We start from the raw sequence: 18,976 nt of genomic DNA on the forward strand, positions 1-18,976 counted from the left end.
GCATTTGGACATTTCTTATTGCATTTGGCAATGGTTCACTGACTTTTGACTTGGACTTTTGACTTCCTATGAAATCATATTGCAAATGGACAAAACATCTGCCTTATGGAGAAGTAAAAAAAATATTATGACAATAAAATATGACAAAAGTATGTTCATACAGTTCTTACACATGTGTAATTGACAAAAAAATCCAAAGAATTTCAAAAAACGGTCCAGAAAGCACTTTTTTAAGGGGGTGATAAGTTTTCGATTTTTTTTTTCAAATTTTCAAAATTTTACTCCTGGGTCTTGACTTGTGTTACATTTGCAATAAGAAAATGTACAGTGGAGCGCGCTCGCCATCTATTGGATTTTTGCTGTGTGACAATCAGTTTTGAATGAAATGACGTCCATTTGAGTGGTATTGTACATCGTGTATATGTTTCGTACGGTGCCAATGAGATCCCATTCATTTTTGTCCATTTCATGGGGGTGTTCCCTTACATAGACAGACTACCCCGGCGAAACCCAGGCGACGCTAGGCCAAATGTGCACCGCCCTATGGGACATCCTTCTAGTGATGTTATGACACATCCCACTAGTAATGTTATAACACATCCCACTAGTAATGTTATAACACATCCCTCTAGTAATGTTATAACACATCCCTCTAGTAATGTTATAACACATCCCTCTAGTAAGGTCACTAGTAATGTTATAACACATCCCTCTAGTAATGTTATAACACATCCCACTAGTAATGTTATAACACATTCCTCTAGTAATGTTATAACACATCCCTCTAGTAATGTTATAACACATCCCTCTAGTAATGTTATAACACATCCCACTAGTAATGTTATAACACATCCCTCTAGTAATGTTATAACACATCCCACTAGTAATGTTATAACACATCCCTCTAGTAATGTTATAACACATCCCTCTAGTAATGTTATAACACATCCCTCTAGTAAGGTCACTAGTAATGTTATAACACATCCCTCTAGTAATGTTATAACACATCCCACTAGTAACGTTATAACACATCCCTCTAGTAATGTTATACCACATCCCTCTAGTAAGGTCACTAGTAATGTTATAACACATCCCACTAGTAATGTTATAACACATCCCACTAGTAATGTTATAACACATCCCTCTAGTAATGTTATAACACATCCCACTAGTAATGTTATAACACATCCCTCTAGTGATGTTATAACACATCCCACTAGTAATGTTATAACACATCCCTCTAGTAATGTTATAACACATCCCTCTAGTAATGTTATAACACATCCCACTAGTAATGTTATAACACATCCCTCTAGTAATGTTATAACACATCCCTCTAGTTATGTTATGACACATCCCACTAGTAATGTTATAACACATCCCTCTAGTAATGTTATAACACATCCCACTAGTAATGTTATAACACATCCCTCTAGTAATGTTATAACACATCCCTCTAGTAAGGTCACTAGTAATGTTATAACACATCCCACTAGTAATGTTATAACACATCCCTCTAGTAATGTTATAACACATCCCACTAGTAATGTTATAACACATCCCACTGGTAATGTTAGAACACATCCCTCTAGTAATGTTATAACACATCCCTCTAGTAATGTTATAACACATCCCTCTAGTATTGTTACTAGTAATGTTATAACACATCCCTCTAGTAATGTTATAACACATCCCTCTAGTAATGTTATAACACATCCCTCTAGTTATGTTATGACACATCCCACTAGTAATGTTATAACACATCCCTCTAGTAAGGTCACTAGTAATGTTATAACACATCCCACTAGTAATGTTATAACACATCCCACTAGTAATGTTATAACACATCCCTCTAGTAATGTTATAACACATCCCTCTAGTAATGTTATAACACATCACTCTAGTAATGTTATAACACATCCCTCTAGTAATGTTATAACACATTCCTCTAGTAATGTGATAACACATCCCTCTAGTAATGTCACTAGTAATGTTATAACACATCCCTCTAGTAATGTTATAACACATCCCTCTACTAATGTTATAACACATCCCTCTAGTAATGTTATAACACATCCCACTAGTAATGTCACTAGTAATGTTATAACACATCCCACTAGTAATGTTATAACACATCCCTCTAGTAATGTTATAACACATTCCTCTAGTAATGTTATAACACATCCCACTAGTAATGTTATAACACATCCCTCTAGTAATGTCACTAGTAATGTTATAACACATTCCTCTAGTAATGTTATAACACATCCCACTAGTAATGTTATAACACATCCCTCTAGTAATGTCACTAGTAATGTTATAACACATCCCTCTAGTAATGTTATAACACATTCCTCTAGTAATGTTATAACACATCCCACTAGTAATGTTATAACACATCCCTCTAGTAATGTCACTAGTAATGTTATAACACATCCCTCTAGTAATGTTATAACACATCCCACTAGTAATGTTATAACACATCCCTCTAGTAATGTTATAACACATCCCTCTAGTAATGTCACTAGTAATGTTATAACACATCCCTCTAGTAATGTCACTAGTAATGTTATGACACATCCCTCTAGTAATGTTATAACACATCCCTCTAGTAATGTTATAACACATCCCTCTAGTAATGTTATAACACATCCCTCTAGTAATGTCACTAGTAATGTTATAACACATCCCTCTAGTAATGTTATAACACATCCCTCTAGTAATGTCACTAGTAATGTTATAACACATCCCTCTAGTTATGTTACAACACATCCCTCTAGTAATGTTATAACACATCCCTCTAGTGATGTCACTAGTAATGTTATAACACATCCCTCTAGTAATGTTATGACACATCCCTCTAGTAATGTCACTAGTAATGTTATAACACATCCCTCTAGTAATGTTATAACACATCCCACTAGTAATGTTATAACACATTCCTCTAGTAATGTTATAACACATCCCTCTAGTAATGTTATAACACATCCCTCTAGTAATGTTATAACACATCCCACTAGTAATGTTATAACACATCCCTCTAGTAATGTTATAACACATCCCACTAGTAATGTTATAACACATCCCTCTAGTAATGTTATAACACATCCCTCTAGTTATGTTATAACACATCCCTCTAGTAATGTTATAACACATCCCTCTAGTGATGTCACTAGTAATGTTATAACACATCCCTCTAGTAATGTTATAACACATCCCTCTAGTAATGTTATAACACATCCCTCTAGTAATGTTATAACACATCCCTCTAGTAATGTTATAACACATCCCTCTAGTAATGTTACTAGTAATGTTATGACACATCCCACTAGTAAGGTTATAACACATCCCTCTAGTAGTGTTATAACACATCCCTCTAGTAATGTCACTAGTAATGTTATGACACATCCCACTAGTAAGGTTATAACACATCCCTATAGTAATGTTATAACACATCCCTCTAGTAATGTTATAACACATCCCACTAGTAATGTTATAACACATCCCACTAGTAATGTTATAACACATCCCACTAGTAATGTTATAACACATCCCACTAGTAATGTTATAACACATCCCACTAGTAATGTTATAACACATCCCACTAGTAATGTTATAACACATCCCTCTAGTAATGTTATAACACATCCCTCTAGTAATGTTATAACACATCCCTCTAGTAATGTTATAACACATTCCTCTAGTAATGTTATAACACATCCCTCTAGTAATGTTATAACACATCCCTCTAGTAATGTCACTAGTCATGTTATAACACATCCCTCTAGTAATGTCACTAGTGATGTTATAACACATCCCACTAGTAATGTCACTAGTGATGTTATGACACATCCCTCTAGTAATGTTATAACACATCCCTCTAGTAATGTCACTAGTGATGTTATGACACATCCCTCTAGTAATGTTATAACACATCCCTCTAGTAATGTTATAACACATCCCTCTAGTAATGTTATAACACATCCCACTAGTAATGTTATAACACATCCCTCTAGTAATGTTATAACACATCCCTCTAGTAATGTTATAACACATCCCTCTAGTAATGTTATAACACATCCCTCTAGTAATGTCACTAGTAATGTTATAACACATCCCTCTAGTAATGTCACTAGTGATGTTATAACACATCCCTCTAGTAATGTTATAACACATTCCTCTAGTAATGTTATAACACATTCCTCTAGTAATGTTATAACACATCCCACTAGTAATGTTATAACACATCCCTCTAGTAATGTTATAACACATTCCTCTAGTAATGTTATAACACATCCCTCTAGTAATGTTATAACACATCCCTCTAGTAATGGTATAACACATCCCTCTAGTAATGTTATAACACATCCCTCTAGTAATGTCATAACACATCCCTCTAGTAATGTTATAACACATCCCTCTAGTAATGTTATAACACATCCCTCTAGTAATGTCACTAGTAATGTTATAACACATCCCTCTAGTAATGTTATAACACATCCTCTCTAGTAATGTCACTAGTAATGTTATAACACATCCCTCTAGTAATGTTATAACACATCCCACTAGTAATGTTATAACACATCCCTCTAGTAATGTTATAACACATCCCTCTAGTAATGTTATAACACATCCCTCTAGTAATGTCACTAGTAATGTTATAACACATCCCTCTAGTAATGTTATAACACATCCCTCTAGTAATGTTATAACACATCCCTCTAGTAATGTTATAACACATCCCTCTAGTAATGTTATAACACATCCCTCTAGTAATGTCACTAGTAATGTTATAACACATCCCTCTAGTAATGTTATAACACATCCCTCTAGTAATGTCACTAGTAATGTTATAACACATCCCTCTAGTAATGTTATAACACATCCCACTAGTAATGTTATAACACATCCCTCTAGTAATGTTATAACACATTCCTCTAGTAATGTTATAACACATCCCTCTAGTAATGTTATAACACATCCCTCTAGTAATGTTATAACACATCCCACTAGTTATGTTATGACTGTATCAGCGTCTACATCTAAAAGCAAAGTCACTCCTCAGAGTTTGCTGAGGGCGACTAGCTGGCTGACTGAGTAATATGCAAATGCAGTCAACCAGAGTATCTAGGACAATGCACAAAGCTGTCGAAACGGAAAGAAGCAAGCCCTATTAATACATTAACTTGGGTGGGGAGCCTTTATTGTCTTTACAAAAATACAGACATCTGCATTAGAGCATGCCTCTGTGGGCTCAAACTTTTCCTCTGACCCAATTTCCTTGGTTGATCTTCTCTGACCCGCTCCAACCTCCCTCGGACTGGATTACAATAGCTAGCTACTCTCTTTGGCTCTATAGTAGCTAGCTGAACAGCCGTTACCGCTCTGCCTCTATAGTAGCTAGCTGAACAGTCTTTACCGCTCTGCCTCCATAGTGGCTAGCTGAACAGCCATTACCGCTCTGCCTCTATAGTAGCTAGCTGAACAGGCGTTACTGCTCTGCCTCTATAGAAGCTAGCTGAACAGCCGTTACCGCTCTGCCTCTATAGTAGCTAGCTGAACAGCCGTTACCGCTCTGCCTCTATAGTAGCTAGCTGAACAGCCGTTACCGCTCTGCCTCTATAGTAGCTAGCTGAACAGCCGTTACCGCTCTGCCTCTATAGTAGCTAGCTGAACAGCTGAGCCATTCCAGAACTCTTCTTCCAAGATACTTCATGAACATTTCATGTGTTGTGGTGTCTCATAAATGATGAGGTTTCATCCAGCTGAACGTTAGGATAAACGGTCAAATGTCTATTCTCTAACCACTCTTCTCTCGTCATTAAACAAAGACTATAGCACAGAAAGAAAGGCGAGGAACGGTTCTCCAGAATGGTCAGAGAGTTCTGCGTGATCGAACGACAACCAACATGTATCTGTAAACTGAGTTTTGTGTATAAAGATCGATAAAAAGATCAACAATTGCTTCTTCAACATTATAAATGGCAACAAATACTAAGACCTTGTTGAGGGTTTTTATATGTTAAAATACTGAACGCCAACACTTTCAGAGTGGCTGTACAGTTACCGTAGATAGTTAGGTATCATCATCATCATCATCATCACATGTTTAATAATGAAGAGCACCCCGTCCTTTCAATAATTCAGGTTTGTGTCCTGGTTTGTCCTGGTTTGGTTTGGGTCTGAACAGAACTGTTGTTGAGTAACTAAGGCCCAGGACAAAGCTGTGGTCGAGGCCAAATGGCATCCTGTTCTCTATACCTTTCACCAGGGCCAGTGCATTACGTAAGGGGCTAGACAGTAGGGAGAGATTTTAGTGCTAACTGAAATTAGAAATCTCTTTTTTTTTCATGTGTAATGCACACATTGAATCATTGAATTCATAAATTGAACTTGTATGTCATGATTTGAAAATAAATTGAACGAATATTCAAAAAATTGCATTTCAATTTAATTTTTAAATTCAATATTTATATATTCAGTTTTAATATGGTGGATTTTGCATTCATTGTCTGTGTATGAAGTTTACAAACTATCATTTTAAGTTTATCAAAGTTTCATATATTCAACTACACAGATGTATTCAGATTCAGGTTCCAATTTCAGTTCTCTAAATTCAGATTCAAAACCAGACTCAACATCCTGGTACTTTGCCAGCCAGGAGAGGTAGAGGAGTACAGATAGAATCAAACTGTCTCTGTGGTAAACAGAAGCTTCTGGCTGTTTCTGAAGCCAATGTGGGATGTTGAATTAATTTTCTTCCTATGAATTTGGCTCTAGCGTTTGAACCAATTTTAGCTATAAGCTATTCAAATCAAATTTTATTGGTCACATACACATGGTTAGCAGATGTTAATGCGAGTGTAGCGAAATGCTTGTGTATTATCACCCCATTCCTGGAAGCACAGACTCTCTGTTCCCCTCTATGCTAATCACAGGCTACGCAGGACACGTTAGAAGGAAGTGAAAAATAAGAATAAAGTTGAATAGCCCGTCTAAAAATAGCCTTTCGAAGGATAGCCTTTCCACTCCCTATTTAATTTGGCTCTTGTGACTGACTGGGTTCGAACCAGGTCTCTTGCATGTCACTTACCTAAAGCCCATAAGGATGAGTTCAGGAAGCTAACAGTCTTCACGTCTCCAGCAAAGTTGCTCATCAACAAGAGCCTGGTTCATCCAACCACCTCGGGTTATCTCTCATCAACAAGAGCCTGGTTCATCCAACCACCTCGGGTTATCTCTCATCAACAAGAGCCTGGTTCATCCAATCACCTCGGGTTATCTCTCATCAACAAGAGCCTGGTTCATCCAACCACCTCGGGTTATCTCTCATCAACAAGAGCCTGGTTCATCCAACCACCTCGGGTTATCTCTCATCAACAAGAGCCTGGTTCATCCAACCACCTCGGGTTATCTCTCATCAACAAGAGCCTGGTTCATCCAATCACCTCGGGTTATCTCTCATCAACAAGAGCCTGGTTCATCCAACCACCTCGGGTTATCTCTCATCAACAAGAGCCTGGTTCATCCAATCACCTCGGGTTATCTCTCATCAACAAGAGCCTGGTTCATCCAACCACCTCGGGTTATATATATCACGTTGAAACGGAATATTTAAATATTCAACATTAATATTCAATTCAACAGAGATTTAATCGTAAAACTTCATGCAATATTCAATCAATTCTGTTTCAAATCATAAAATACAAGTTAAACTAATTAATTAAATGATTACATTTGTGCATTAGAAAAATCTAAATTATTATATAAAAAATGTATATCCCAATACAAATTCAAAATGATGTAATTCAAATACTCTTTGTGGATTATATGATATTGAAGCTGTTTTACAGTAACATATGATATTGAAGCTGTTTTACAGTAACATATGATATTGAAGCTGTTTTACAGTAAAATATGATATTGAAGCTGCTGTCCAGGACTGACCTTACAGTAACATATGATATTGAAGCTGCTGTCCAGGACTGACCTTACAGTAACATATGATATTGAAGCTGCTGTCCAGGACTGACCTTACAGTAACATATGATATTGAAGCTGTTTTACAGTAACATATGATATTGAAGCTGCTGTCCAGGACTGATCTTACAGTAACATATGATATTGAAGCTGTTTTACAGTAACATATGATATTGAAGCTGTTTTACAGTAACATATGATATTGAAGCTGCTGTCCAGGACTGACCTTACAGTAACATATGATATTGAAGCTGTTTTACAGTAACATATGATATTGACGCTGTTTTACAGAAACATATGATATTGAAGCTGCTGTCCAGGACTGATCTTACAGTAACATATGATATTGAAGCTGTTTTACAGTAACATATGATATTGAAGCTGTTTTACAGTAACATATGATATTGAAGCTGTTTTACAGTATCATATGATATTGAAGCTGTTTTACAGTAACATATGATATTGAAGCTGCTGTCCAGGACTGACCTTACAGTAACATATGATATTGAAGCTGTTTTACAGTAACATATGATATTGAAGCTGCTGTCCAGGACTGATCTTACAGTAACATATGATATTGAAGCGGTTTTACAGTAACATATGATATTGAAGCTGTTTTACAGTAACATATGATATTGAAGCTGCTGTCCAGGACTGATCTTACAGTAACATATGATATTGAAGCTGTTTTACAGTAACATATGATATTGAAGCTGTTTTACAGTAACATATGATATTGAAGCTGTTTTACAGTATCATATGATATTGAAGCTGTTTTACAGTAACATATGATATTGAAGCTGCTGTCCAGGACTGACCTTACAGTAACATATGATATTGAAGCTGTTTTACAGTAACATATGATATTGAAGCTGCTGTCCAGGACTGATCTTACAGTAACATATGATATTGAAGCGGTTTTACAGTAACATATGATATTGAAGCTGTTTTACAGTAACATATGATATTGAAGCTGCTGTCCAGGACTGATCTTACAGTAACATATGATATTGAAGCTGTTTTACAGTAACATATGATATTGAAGCTGCTGTCCAGAACTGATCTTACAGTAACATATGATATTGAAGCTGTTTTACAGTAACATATGATATTGAAGCTGTTTTACAGTAACATATGATATTGAAGCTGTTTTACAGTATCATATGATATTGAAGCTGTTTTACAGTATCATATGATATTGAAGCTGTTTTACAGTAACATATGATATTGAAGCTGCTGTCCAGAACTGATCTTACAGTAACATATGATATTGAAGCTGTTTTACAGTAACATATGATATTGAAGCTGTTTTACAGTAACATATGATATTGAAGCTGTTTTACAGTAACATATGATATTGAAGCTGCTGTCCAGAACTGATCTTACAGCAACAGTAGATGATGTGTCTGAGTTGGAACCTCTGATGCTAAACGTTCCTCCTGACATCACTGAGGCAGACTGTAACGTTAATTTAGTTCAATTAAACCCTCTGGACCAATAGAAACCTACAATAGACTGATTTATATTAGGAGCTCATCAAAGACATTAGCTACTGTAGCGACACCAATAAAACTTATAGGAGGACAAATATCCAGACCAGTAGAGAGAGAGAGAGAGAGAGAGAGAGAGACAGAGAGAGAGGGAGGGAGGGAGGGAGGGAGGCAGGGAGGCAGGGAGGGAGGGAGACTGAGGGAGAGAGAAACAGAGAGAAAGGGACAGGGGGAGAGACAGGGGGAACAGGGAGATAGAGAGAGACAGAAATAGAGAGAGACAGAGAGAGAGAGAGAGAGAGACAGACAGACAGACAGACAGACAGAGAGAGAGAGAGAGAGAGAGAGAGAGAGAGAGAGAGAGAAAGAGAGAAGAGAGAGAGAGAGAGAGAGAGAGAGAGAGAGAGAAGAGAGAGAGAAGAGCAAGAGAGAAGTGAGAGAGAGAAGTGAGAGAGTCAGAGAGCCCCATTCTGATTAATCTAGTTAATTACTAGCCCTGGGGTTTTGACGAGGAGTTGCTCCTCTCCTCTGCTCACCCTCTTCCACCCTCTTGGTCCTTCCTTCCTGAAGAAGAAGAGCCTTGAAATGTAATCAGATTCATTGTAATTACAGAGCTCCTGTGATCTAGGACTTGGCCCTCCTAACCCTCTCTATCCATTACACTACAAAGCATCCCTGTAGTGCCATTTGGGACATGGTCATATATACAGCACTCTACTACAGAACAGTATATTATCTACTACAGTACAGTACAGTATATTATCTACTACAGTACAGTATATTATCTACTACAGAACAGTATATGATCTACTACAGAACAGTATATTATCTACTACAGTATAGTATATGATCTACTACAGAACAGTATATTATCTACTACAGAACAGTATATGATCTACTACAGAACAGTATATTATCTACTACAGAACAGTATATGATCTACTACAGTACAGTACAGTATATTATCTACTACAGTATAGTATATTATCTACTACAGTATAGTATATGATCTACTACAGAACAGTATATTATCTACTACAGAACAGTATATTATCTACTACAGTATAGTATATGATCTACTACAGTACAGTATATTATCTACTACAGTATAGTATATGATCTACTACAGTACAGTATATTATCTACTACAGTATAGTATATGATCTACTACAGTACAGTATATTATCTACTACAGTACAGTACAGTATATTATCTACTACAGTATAGTATATTATCTACTACAGTACAGTACAGTATATTATCTACTACAGTACAGTATATTATCTACTACAGTACAGTACAGTATATTATCTACTACAGTACAGTACAGTATATTATCTACTACAGTATAGTATATTATCTACTACAGTACAGTATATTATCTACTACAGTACAGTATATTATCTACTACAGAACAGTATATTATCTACTACAGTACAGTACAGTATATCTACTACAGTACAGTATATTATCTACTACAGAACAGTATATTATCTACTACAGTACAGTATATTATCTACTACAGTACAGTATATTATCTACTACAGAACAGTATATTATCTACTACAGAACAGTATATTATCTACTACAGTACAGTACAGTATATTATCTACTACAGTACAGTATATTATATACTACAGTACAGTATATTATCTACTACAGTACAGTACAGTATATTATCTACTACAGTACAGTACAGTATATTATCTACTACAGTACAGTATATTATCTACTACAGTACAGTACAGTATATTATCTACTACAGTACAGTATATTATCTACTACAGTACAGTATATTATCTACTACAGTACAGTACAGTATATCTACTACAGTACAGTATATTATCTACTACAGAACAGTATATTATCTACTACAGTATAGTATATTATCTACTACAGTACAGAACAGTATATTATCTACTACAGTACAGTATATTATCTACTACAGAACAGTATATTATCTACTACAGTACAGTACAGTATATCTACTACAGTACAGTATATTATCTACTACAGTACAGAACAGTATATTATCTACTACAGTACAGTATATTATATACTACAGTACAGTATATTATCTACTACAGTACAGTACAGTATATTATCTACTACAGTACAGTATATTATATACTACAGAACAGTACAGTATATTATCTACTACAGTACAGTATAGTATATTATCTACTACAGTACAGTATAGTATATTATCTACTACAGTACAGTATATTATCTACTACAGTATAGTATATTATCTACTACAGTACAGTATATTATCTACTACAGAACATTATATTATCTACTACAGTACAGAACAGTATATTATCTACTACAGTACAGTATATTATCTACTACAGTACAGTACAGTATATTATCTACTACAGTACAGTATATTATCTACTACAGTACAGTACAGTATATTATCTACTACAGTACAGTATATTATCTACTACAGTACAGTACAGTATATTATCTACTACAGTACAGTATATTATCTACTACAGTATAGTATATTATCTACTACAGTACAATACAGTATATTATCTACTACAATATAGTATATTATCTACTACAGAACAGTATATTATCTACTACAGTACAGTATAGTATATTATCTACTACAGTATAGTATATTATCTACTACAGTACAGTATATTATCTACTACAGTACAGTCAGCGGGTTAACAGTCAGTGGGTTAACAGTCAGTGGGCTGGCAGTCAGTGGGTTAACAGTCAGTGGGCTAACAGTCAGTGGGTTAACAGTCAGTGGGTTAACAGTCAGTGGGCTAACAGTCAGTGGGTTAACAGTCAGTGGGCTAACAGTCAGTGGGTTAACAGTCAGTGGGTTAACAGTCAGTGGGCTAACAGTCAGTGGGTTAACAGTCAGTGGGTTAACAGTCAGTGGGCTAACAGTCAGTGGGTTAACAGACAGTGAGCTAACAGTCAGTGGGCTGGCAGTCAGTGGGTTAACAGTCAGTGGGTTAACAGTCAGTGGGCTAACAGTCAGTGGGTTGGCAGTCAGTGGGTTAACAGTCAGTGGGCTAACAGTCAGTGGGTTAACAGTCAGTGGGTTAACAGTCAGTGGGTTAACAGTCCGTGGGCTAACAGTCAGTGGGTTAACAGTCAGTGGGTTAACAGTCAGTGGGTTAACAGTCAGTGGGTTAACAGTCCGTGGGCTAACAGTCAGTGGGTTAACAGTCAGTGGGTTAACAGTCCGTGGGCTAACAGTCAGTGGGTTAACAGTCAGTGGGTTAACAGTCAGTGGGTTAACAGTCCGTGGGCTAACAGTCAGTGGGTTAACAGTCAGTGGGTTAACAGTCAGTGGGTTAACAGTCCGTGGGCTAACAGTCAGTGGGCTAACAGTCAGTGGGCTAACAGTCAGTGGGCTAACAGTCAGTGGGCTAACAGTCAGTGGGCTAACAGTCAGTGGGCTAACAGTCAGTGGGCTAACAGTCAGTGGGTTAACAGTCAGTGGGTTAACAGTCAGTGGGCTAACAGTCAGTGGGCTAACAGTCAGTGGGTTAACAGTCCGTGGGCTAACAGTCAGTGGGCTAACAGTCAGTGGGTTAACAGTCAGTGGGCTAACAGTCAGTGGGTTAACAGTCAGTGGGTTAACAGTCAGTGGGTTAACAGTCAGTGGGCTAACAGTCAGTGGGCTAACAGTCAGTGGGTTAACAGTCCTTCTATACCTTTTATAATGAGTCCCATAGTTCATATATTGTAGTTCAACCTAGTTCATACTAACTTTCACTCCTCTTTTGACCTCCATTACTTCCCCTCCCTCCCTCTCTCCCCCTCCCTCTCTCCCTCCCTCCCTCCCTCTCTCCCTCCCTCTCCCCCTCTCTCCCTCCCTCCCTCCCTCCCTCCCTCCCTCTCCCACCTCCCTCTCCCTCCCTCTCTCCCCTCTCTCCCTCCCTCCCTCCCTCCCTCCCTCCCTCCCTCTCCCACCTCCCTCTCCCCCTCTCTCCCTCCCTCCCTCCCTCCCTCTCCCACCTCCCTCTCCCTCCCTCTCTCCCACCTCTCCCTCCCTCCCTCTCTCCATCTCCTCTACTCCGCTAATTTACTCGTCACCTTGTTTAACTGTTAGCCCCCCTCCCCCTCCTCCCTCCCTCCCTCCTCCCTTCGCTCCCCCTCCCCTCCTCCCTCCCTCTGTGCTGACTGTAAGCCACAGAGGCAGACGTTACCACATCACTTATGACCCAGTTAGCGACTCGTCTCCCTCTCGTCTCTTGGCCTTCTTCTAGTCGTCCGCCCCGGGCCCACGAACCTTAGTTTGCAAACAGTGGCAAGTGTGTGTGTGTGTACATGGTACAGAGTTAGAACAAAGGTTTCCAAAGGGGTGCTTCGGCTGTACCCATAGGATAACGCTTTTTGGTTCCAGGTAGAAACCTTGTTGGTTCCAGGTAGAACCCTTTGGAGTTCCATCTAGAACCTTCTGTGGAAAGGGTTTTACATTGAACCCAAAAGGGTTCTACCTGGAACCAAAAGTGTTCTACTTTGAACCAAAAGAGTTCTACCTGGAACCCAAAAGGGTTCTACCTGGAACCAAAAGAGTTCTACCTGGAACCAAAAGAGTTCTACCTGGAACCAAAAGAGTTCTACCTGGAACCCAAAAGGGGTCTTTAAAGGGTTGTCCTACGGGGACAGGTTCTAGACAACACCTTCTTTAAGAGCGTATGGCAGCGGGGCATCACAGAGCATACCAGGACACACACACACACACACACACACACACACACACACACACACACACACACACACACACACACACACACACACACACACACACACACACACACACACACTAAAAGTGACTGGGCCAGCCTGCTTAAACCAGCCGGGGATCTGTCTATGACATAACCTATGACATAATCTGTTTGTCTAACCAATGAAAGTCTTTACCCTGTGTTAGAGGAGAGCAACATGGGATTATAAATACATAGCAAACACCTCCACACTACATGGGATTATAAATACATAGAAAACACCTCCACACCACACGGGATTATAAATACATAGCAAACACCTCCACACCACATGGGATTATAAATACATAGAAAACACCTCCACACCACATGGGATTATAAATACATAGAAAACACCTCCACACCACATGGGATTATAAATACATAGAAAACACCTCCACACTACATGGGATTATAAATACATAGAAAACACCTCCACACCACATGGGATTATAAATACATAGAAAACACCTCCACACCACACGGGATTATAAATACATAGAAAACACCTCCACACCACACGGGATTATAAATACATAGAAAACACCTCCACACCACACGGGATTATAAATACATAGCAAACACCTCCACACCACATGGGATTATAGATGTGGACCATAGAGAATGAGTGGGTTAGGCTGTGGGGGTAGAGATTTACTGGGCATGACCATAGAGACTGAGGCCATGGGCAGAGGTGGGAGAGGAGAGAGACGGAGGGGCAGAGGGGAACATATAGCCAGGGGCCTGAAGAAGAGAGGGGGGCAGAGGGGCAGGGGAGAGGAGGAGGACGGGAGAGAACAGAGGGAAGAGGGGTGGAGACCAGGGAGAGAGGGCCAGAGGGAGAGAGACCAGGGGGGGAGACCAGGGGGGAGAGGGCCAGGGGGGAGAGACCAGGGGGGAGACCAGGGGGGGAGACCAGGGGGGAGAGGGCCAGGGGGGAGAGGGCCAGAGGGAGAGAGGGCCAGAGGGAGAGAGGGAGAGACCAGGGGGGAGAGGGCCAGAGGGAGAGACCAGGGGGGGAGACCAGGGGGGAGAGGGCCAGAGGGAGAGAGGGAGAGACCAGGGGGGAGACCAGGGGGGAGAGGGCCAGGGGGAGAGAGGGAGAGACCAGGGGGGGAGACCAGGGGGGGAGAGGGCCAGGGGGGGAGAGGGCCAGGGGGGGAGACCAGGGGGGGAGACCAGGGGGGGAGAGGGCCAGGGGGGAGAGGGCCAGAGGGAGAGAGGGCCAGAGGGAGAGAGGGAGAGACCAGGGGGGAGAGGGCCAGAGGGAGAGACCAGGGGGGGAGACCAGGGGGGAGAGGGCCAGAGGGAGAGAGGGAGAGACCAGGGGGGAGACCAGGGGGGAGAGGGCCAGAGGGAGAGACCAGGGGGGAGAGGGCCAGAGGGAGAGAGGGCCAGAGGGAGAGAGGGAGAGACCAGGGGGGAGAGGGCCAGAGGAGAGACCGGGGGGGAGACCAGGGGGGAGACCAGGGGGGAAAGGGCCAGAGGGGAGAGGGGTGGAGGGGTGTGGAGAGGGCCAGGAGGGGTTTTAAATGATTAAAGGCTGGAGAGAGGAGAGCAGAGGGACACCATTCTCTATGGAAATAACTCATGAACAATGTCTAGTAGAACAAAAGACCACGATGAAAGATCAGGAATGAGTTAATATGATTCAAATGAATTTAAATTCAATATGTTGAAGTTAGTGATTCTTCCCCCCTCTGGCCACCACTCTCTGAGGGTTTAGATACGTGACTGGCAAAAGAAAAGACAAGGAAAAGCTTCAACTGAACTGTCCGTCTATAACACAGAACAACAGAAGGAAATGCAAATCGGATGGTGAGAAAGAGAGAGAAAGCTCGCACACAGACACACACACCGCACGTTCACACCCCATGTAGTTTCCGTAACTTCTGCAAAGCAGTTTCCGTAACTTCTGCAAAGTGACCATGGCACCTGTTTCTCAAAAGAAGACCTTCCTCTCCTCACAATGCAAAGTGAGATTGGGAAAGACTGTGACACCGGGGTGACAGTCACATCCTCTTTGTTATCATACGTGGACGGAGGAGACCTTTCAGCTAACATTAAGAAAGAACAAAGAGTGTGTGTGTGTGTAACAGAGGGAGAGAGAGACAGGGAGAGAGAGAGATAATGAGAGAGAGATGGAGAGAGAGAGAGAGGGAGGGAGAGACAGGGAGAGAGAGACAGGGAGAGAGAGAGATGGAGAGAGAGAGAGGGAGAGAGAGATGGCGAGAAAGATATATGGAGAGAGAGAGATAGGGAGAGAGAGGAAGAGATAGATGGAGAGAGAGATGGAGAGAGAGAGGAAGAGAGAGATGGAGAGAGAGATAATGAGAGAGAGATGGAGAGAGAGAGAGAGGAGAGAGAGATAATGAGAGAGAGAGAGAGAAAGAGAGAGAGAGAGAGAGAGGGGGGGAGAGAGAGAGCGATGGCGAGAAAGATATATGGAGAGAGAGAGATAGGGAGAGAGAGATGGAGAGAGAGATGGAAGAGAGATGGCGAGAAAGAGATAGGGAGAGAGAGAGAGGAAGACAGAGATGGAGAAAGACGGAGAGAGAGAGAGATAGGGAGAGAGAGGTGGAGAGAGAGAGAGGGAGATAGATAGAGAGTGATATGGAGAGAGAGATATGGAGAGAGAGATGGAGAGAGAGAGAGAGAGAGAGAGAGAGAGAGAGAGAGAGAGAGGTGGAGAGAGAGACAGAGAGAGGGAGAGAGAGAGAGAGAGAGAGAGAGAGAGAGAGAGAGAGAGAGAAAGTGTGTAAGGTTCCACAAGTCCTTTCCTCTACATTTCCTCTCTTATGCTTCAGAGGCTGTGATTCAACAGGATCCTTTCAGCTCCATTGACTTGAGGTGAACGGAGTGGCCACTCAGCCCTACTGTATTATCACCTGGGTGTGTGCATGGGAATGGGTTGACTGACAAAGACTTGAAATGGCGGTTCTACAGATAGTTAGACAATCCAACATACTAGATGATGAATTAATGATTCTGTCAAAATTAGTAGGTGATTCTCTGACCCATAGGAAAAGGTAGGGCTGCATCCCTCTTACATGGTGAAGGAGATGGACCCATAGGAAAAGGTAGGGCTGCAACCCTCTTACATGGTGAAGGAGATGGACCCATAGGAAAAGGTAGGGCTGCAACCCTCTAACATGGTGAAGGAGATGGACCCATAGGAAAAGATAGGGCTGCAACCCTCTAACATGGTGAAGGAGATGGACCCATAGGAAAAGATAGGGCTGCAACCCTCTAACATGGTGAAGGAGATGGACCCATGGGATGCTGAAGTGGGACGGTCCTACACTGGGAATGATAGTTCACTATAATGATAGTTACTGTTGGTAATTATATGAATACTGGTACGTTTATGGACAGTAAAGTCCTGTCTTACCAAAGTACTCCTCAGCCGGAGGGTTAGGGTTAGGGTTAGTGGGTAGGGTGGTATGTAGTCTTACCAAAGTACTCCTCAGCCGGAGGGTTTAGGTTAGTAGGTAGGGTGGTATGCAGTCTTACCAAAGTACTCCTCAGCCGGAGGGTTTAGGTTAGTAGGTAGGGTGGTATGTAGTCTTACCAAAGTACTCCTCAGCCGGAGGGTTGTCCATGTCATAGAGCATCTTCTTGGTGAGTCGCTCCAGTTCTTCCTCAGGTCTGGCACTGCTGGGAGCCTGCAACACAACAACACAAAGCTGTCATACATACAACCTAACACAGTCTAACACAGACCCTGGGTCTGAACCCCGCCTTGCACAACTGGGTCCTGGACTTCCTGACGGGCCGCGCCCCCCAGGTGGTGAAGTTAGGAAACAACATCTCCACTCCGCTGATCCTCAACACTGGGGCCCCACAAGGGTGCGTGCTCAGCCCCTTGTACTTCCAGTTCACCCACGACTGTGTGGCCATGCTCGCCTCAAACTCAATCATCAAGTTTGCAGACGACACTACAGTGGGAGGCTTGATTACCAACAACGACGAGACAGCCTACAGGGAGGAGGTGAGAGCCCTCGGAGTGTGGTGTTAGGAAAACAACCTCACACTCAACGTCAACAAAACAAAGGAGATGATCGTGGACTTCAGGAAACAGCAGAGGGAGCACCCCTCCCTATCCACATCGACGGGACAGTAGTGGAGTTGGTGGAAAGTTTTAAGTTCCTCGGCATACACATCACAGACAATCTGGAATGGACCCATGCACACAGACATTGTGGTGAAGAAGGCGCAACAGCGCCTCTTCAACCTCAGGAGGCTTAAGAATATGTGGCTTGTCATCAAAAACCCTCACTAACTTTACAGATGCACAATTGAGAGCATCTTGTCGGGCTGTATCACCGGCTGGTATGGCAACTGCACCGCCCTCAACTGCAAGGCTTTCCAGAGGGTGGTGTGGTCTGCACAACGCATCACCGGGGGCAAACTACCTGCCCTCCAGGACACCTACAGCACCCGATGTCACAAGAAGGCCAAAAAGATCATCAAGGACAACAACCACCCGAGCCACTGCCTGTTCACCCCGCTATCATCCAAAAGGCGAGGTCAGTACAGGTGCATCAAAGCTGGGACAGAGATTGAACAGCTTCTATCTCAAGGCCATCAAATTGCTAAACAGCCATCACTAGCACAGAGAGGTGGCTGCCTACCTACAGACTTGAAATCAATGGCCAATTTAATAAATGGAACACTAGTCACTTTAATAATGCCACTTCAATAATGTTTACATATCTCGCATTACTCATCTCATATGTATATACTGTATACTTCACTCTCTAT

The 18,976-nt window shown here is 41.1% G+C and overlaps 1 protein-coding gene across 1 annotated transcript in view; it reads right to left on the reverse strand.

Moving 5' to 3' along the window:
- Positions 1–18,976, reverse strand: part of lpp (LIM domain containing preferred translocation partner in lipoma) — a gene marked incomplete in the record, with an annotated part of 384,586 nt that overhangs the window by 97,310 nt on the left and 268,300 nt on the right. The window contains 1 exon segment of the mRNA XM_029695387.1: positions 17,784–17,877. Coding sequence (XP_029551247.1) covers positions 17,784–17,877 — 94 coding nt within the window.

The sequence above is a fragment of the Salmo trutta genome, chromosome 17 (genome assembly GCF_901001165.1).
Source record: "Salmo trutta chromosome 17, fSalTru1.1, whole genome shotgun sequence".
Taxonomy (NCBI): domain Eukaryota; kingdom Metazoa; phylum Chordata; class Actinopteri; order Salmoniformes; family Salmonidae; genus Salmo; species Salmo trutta.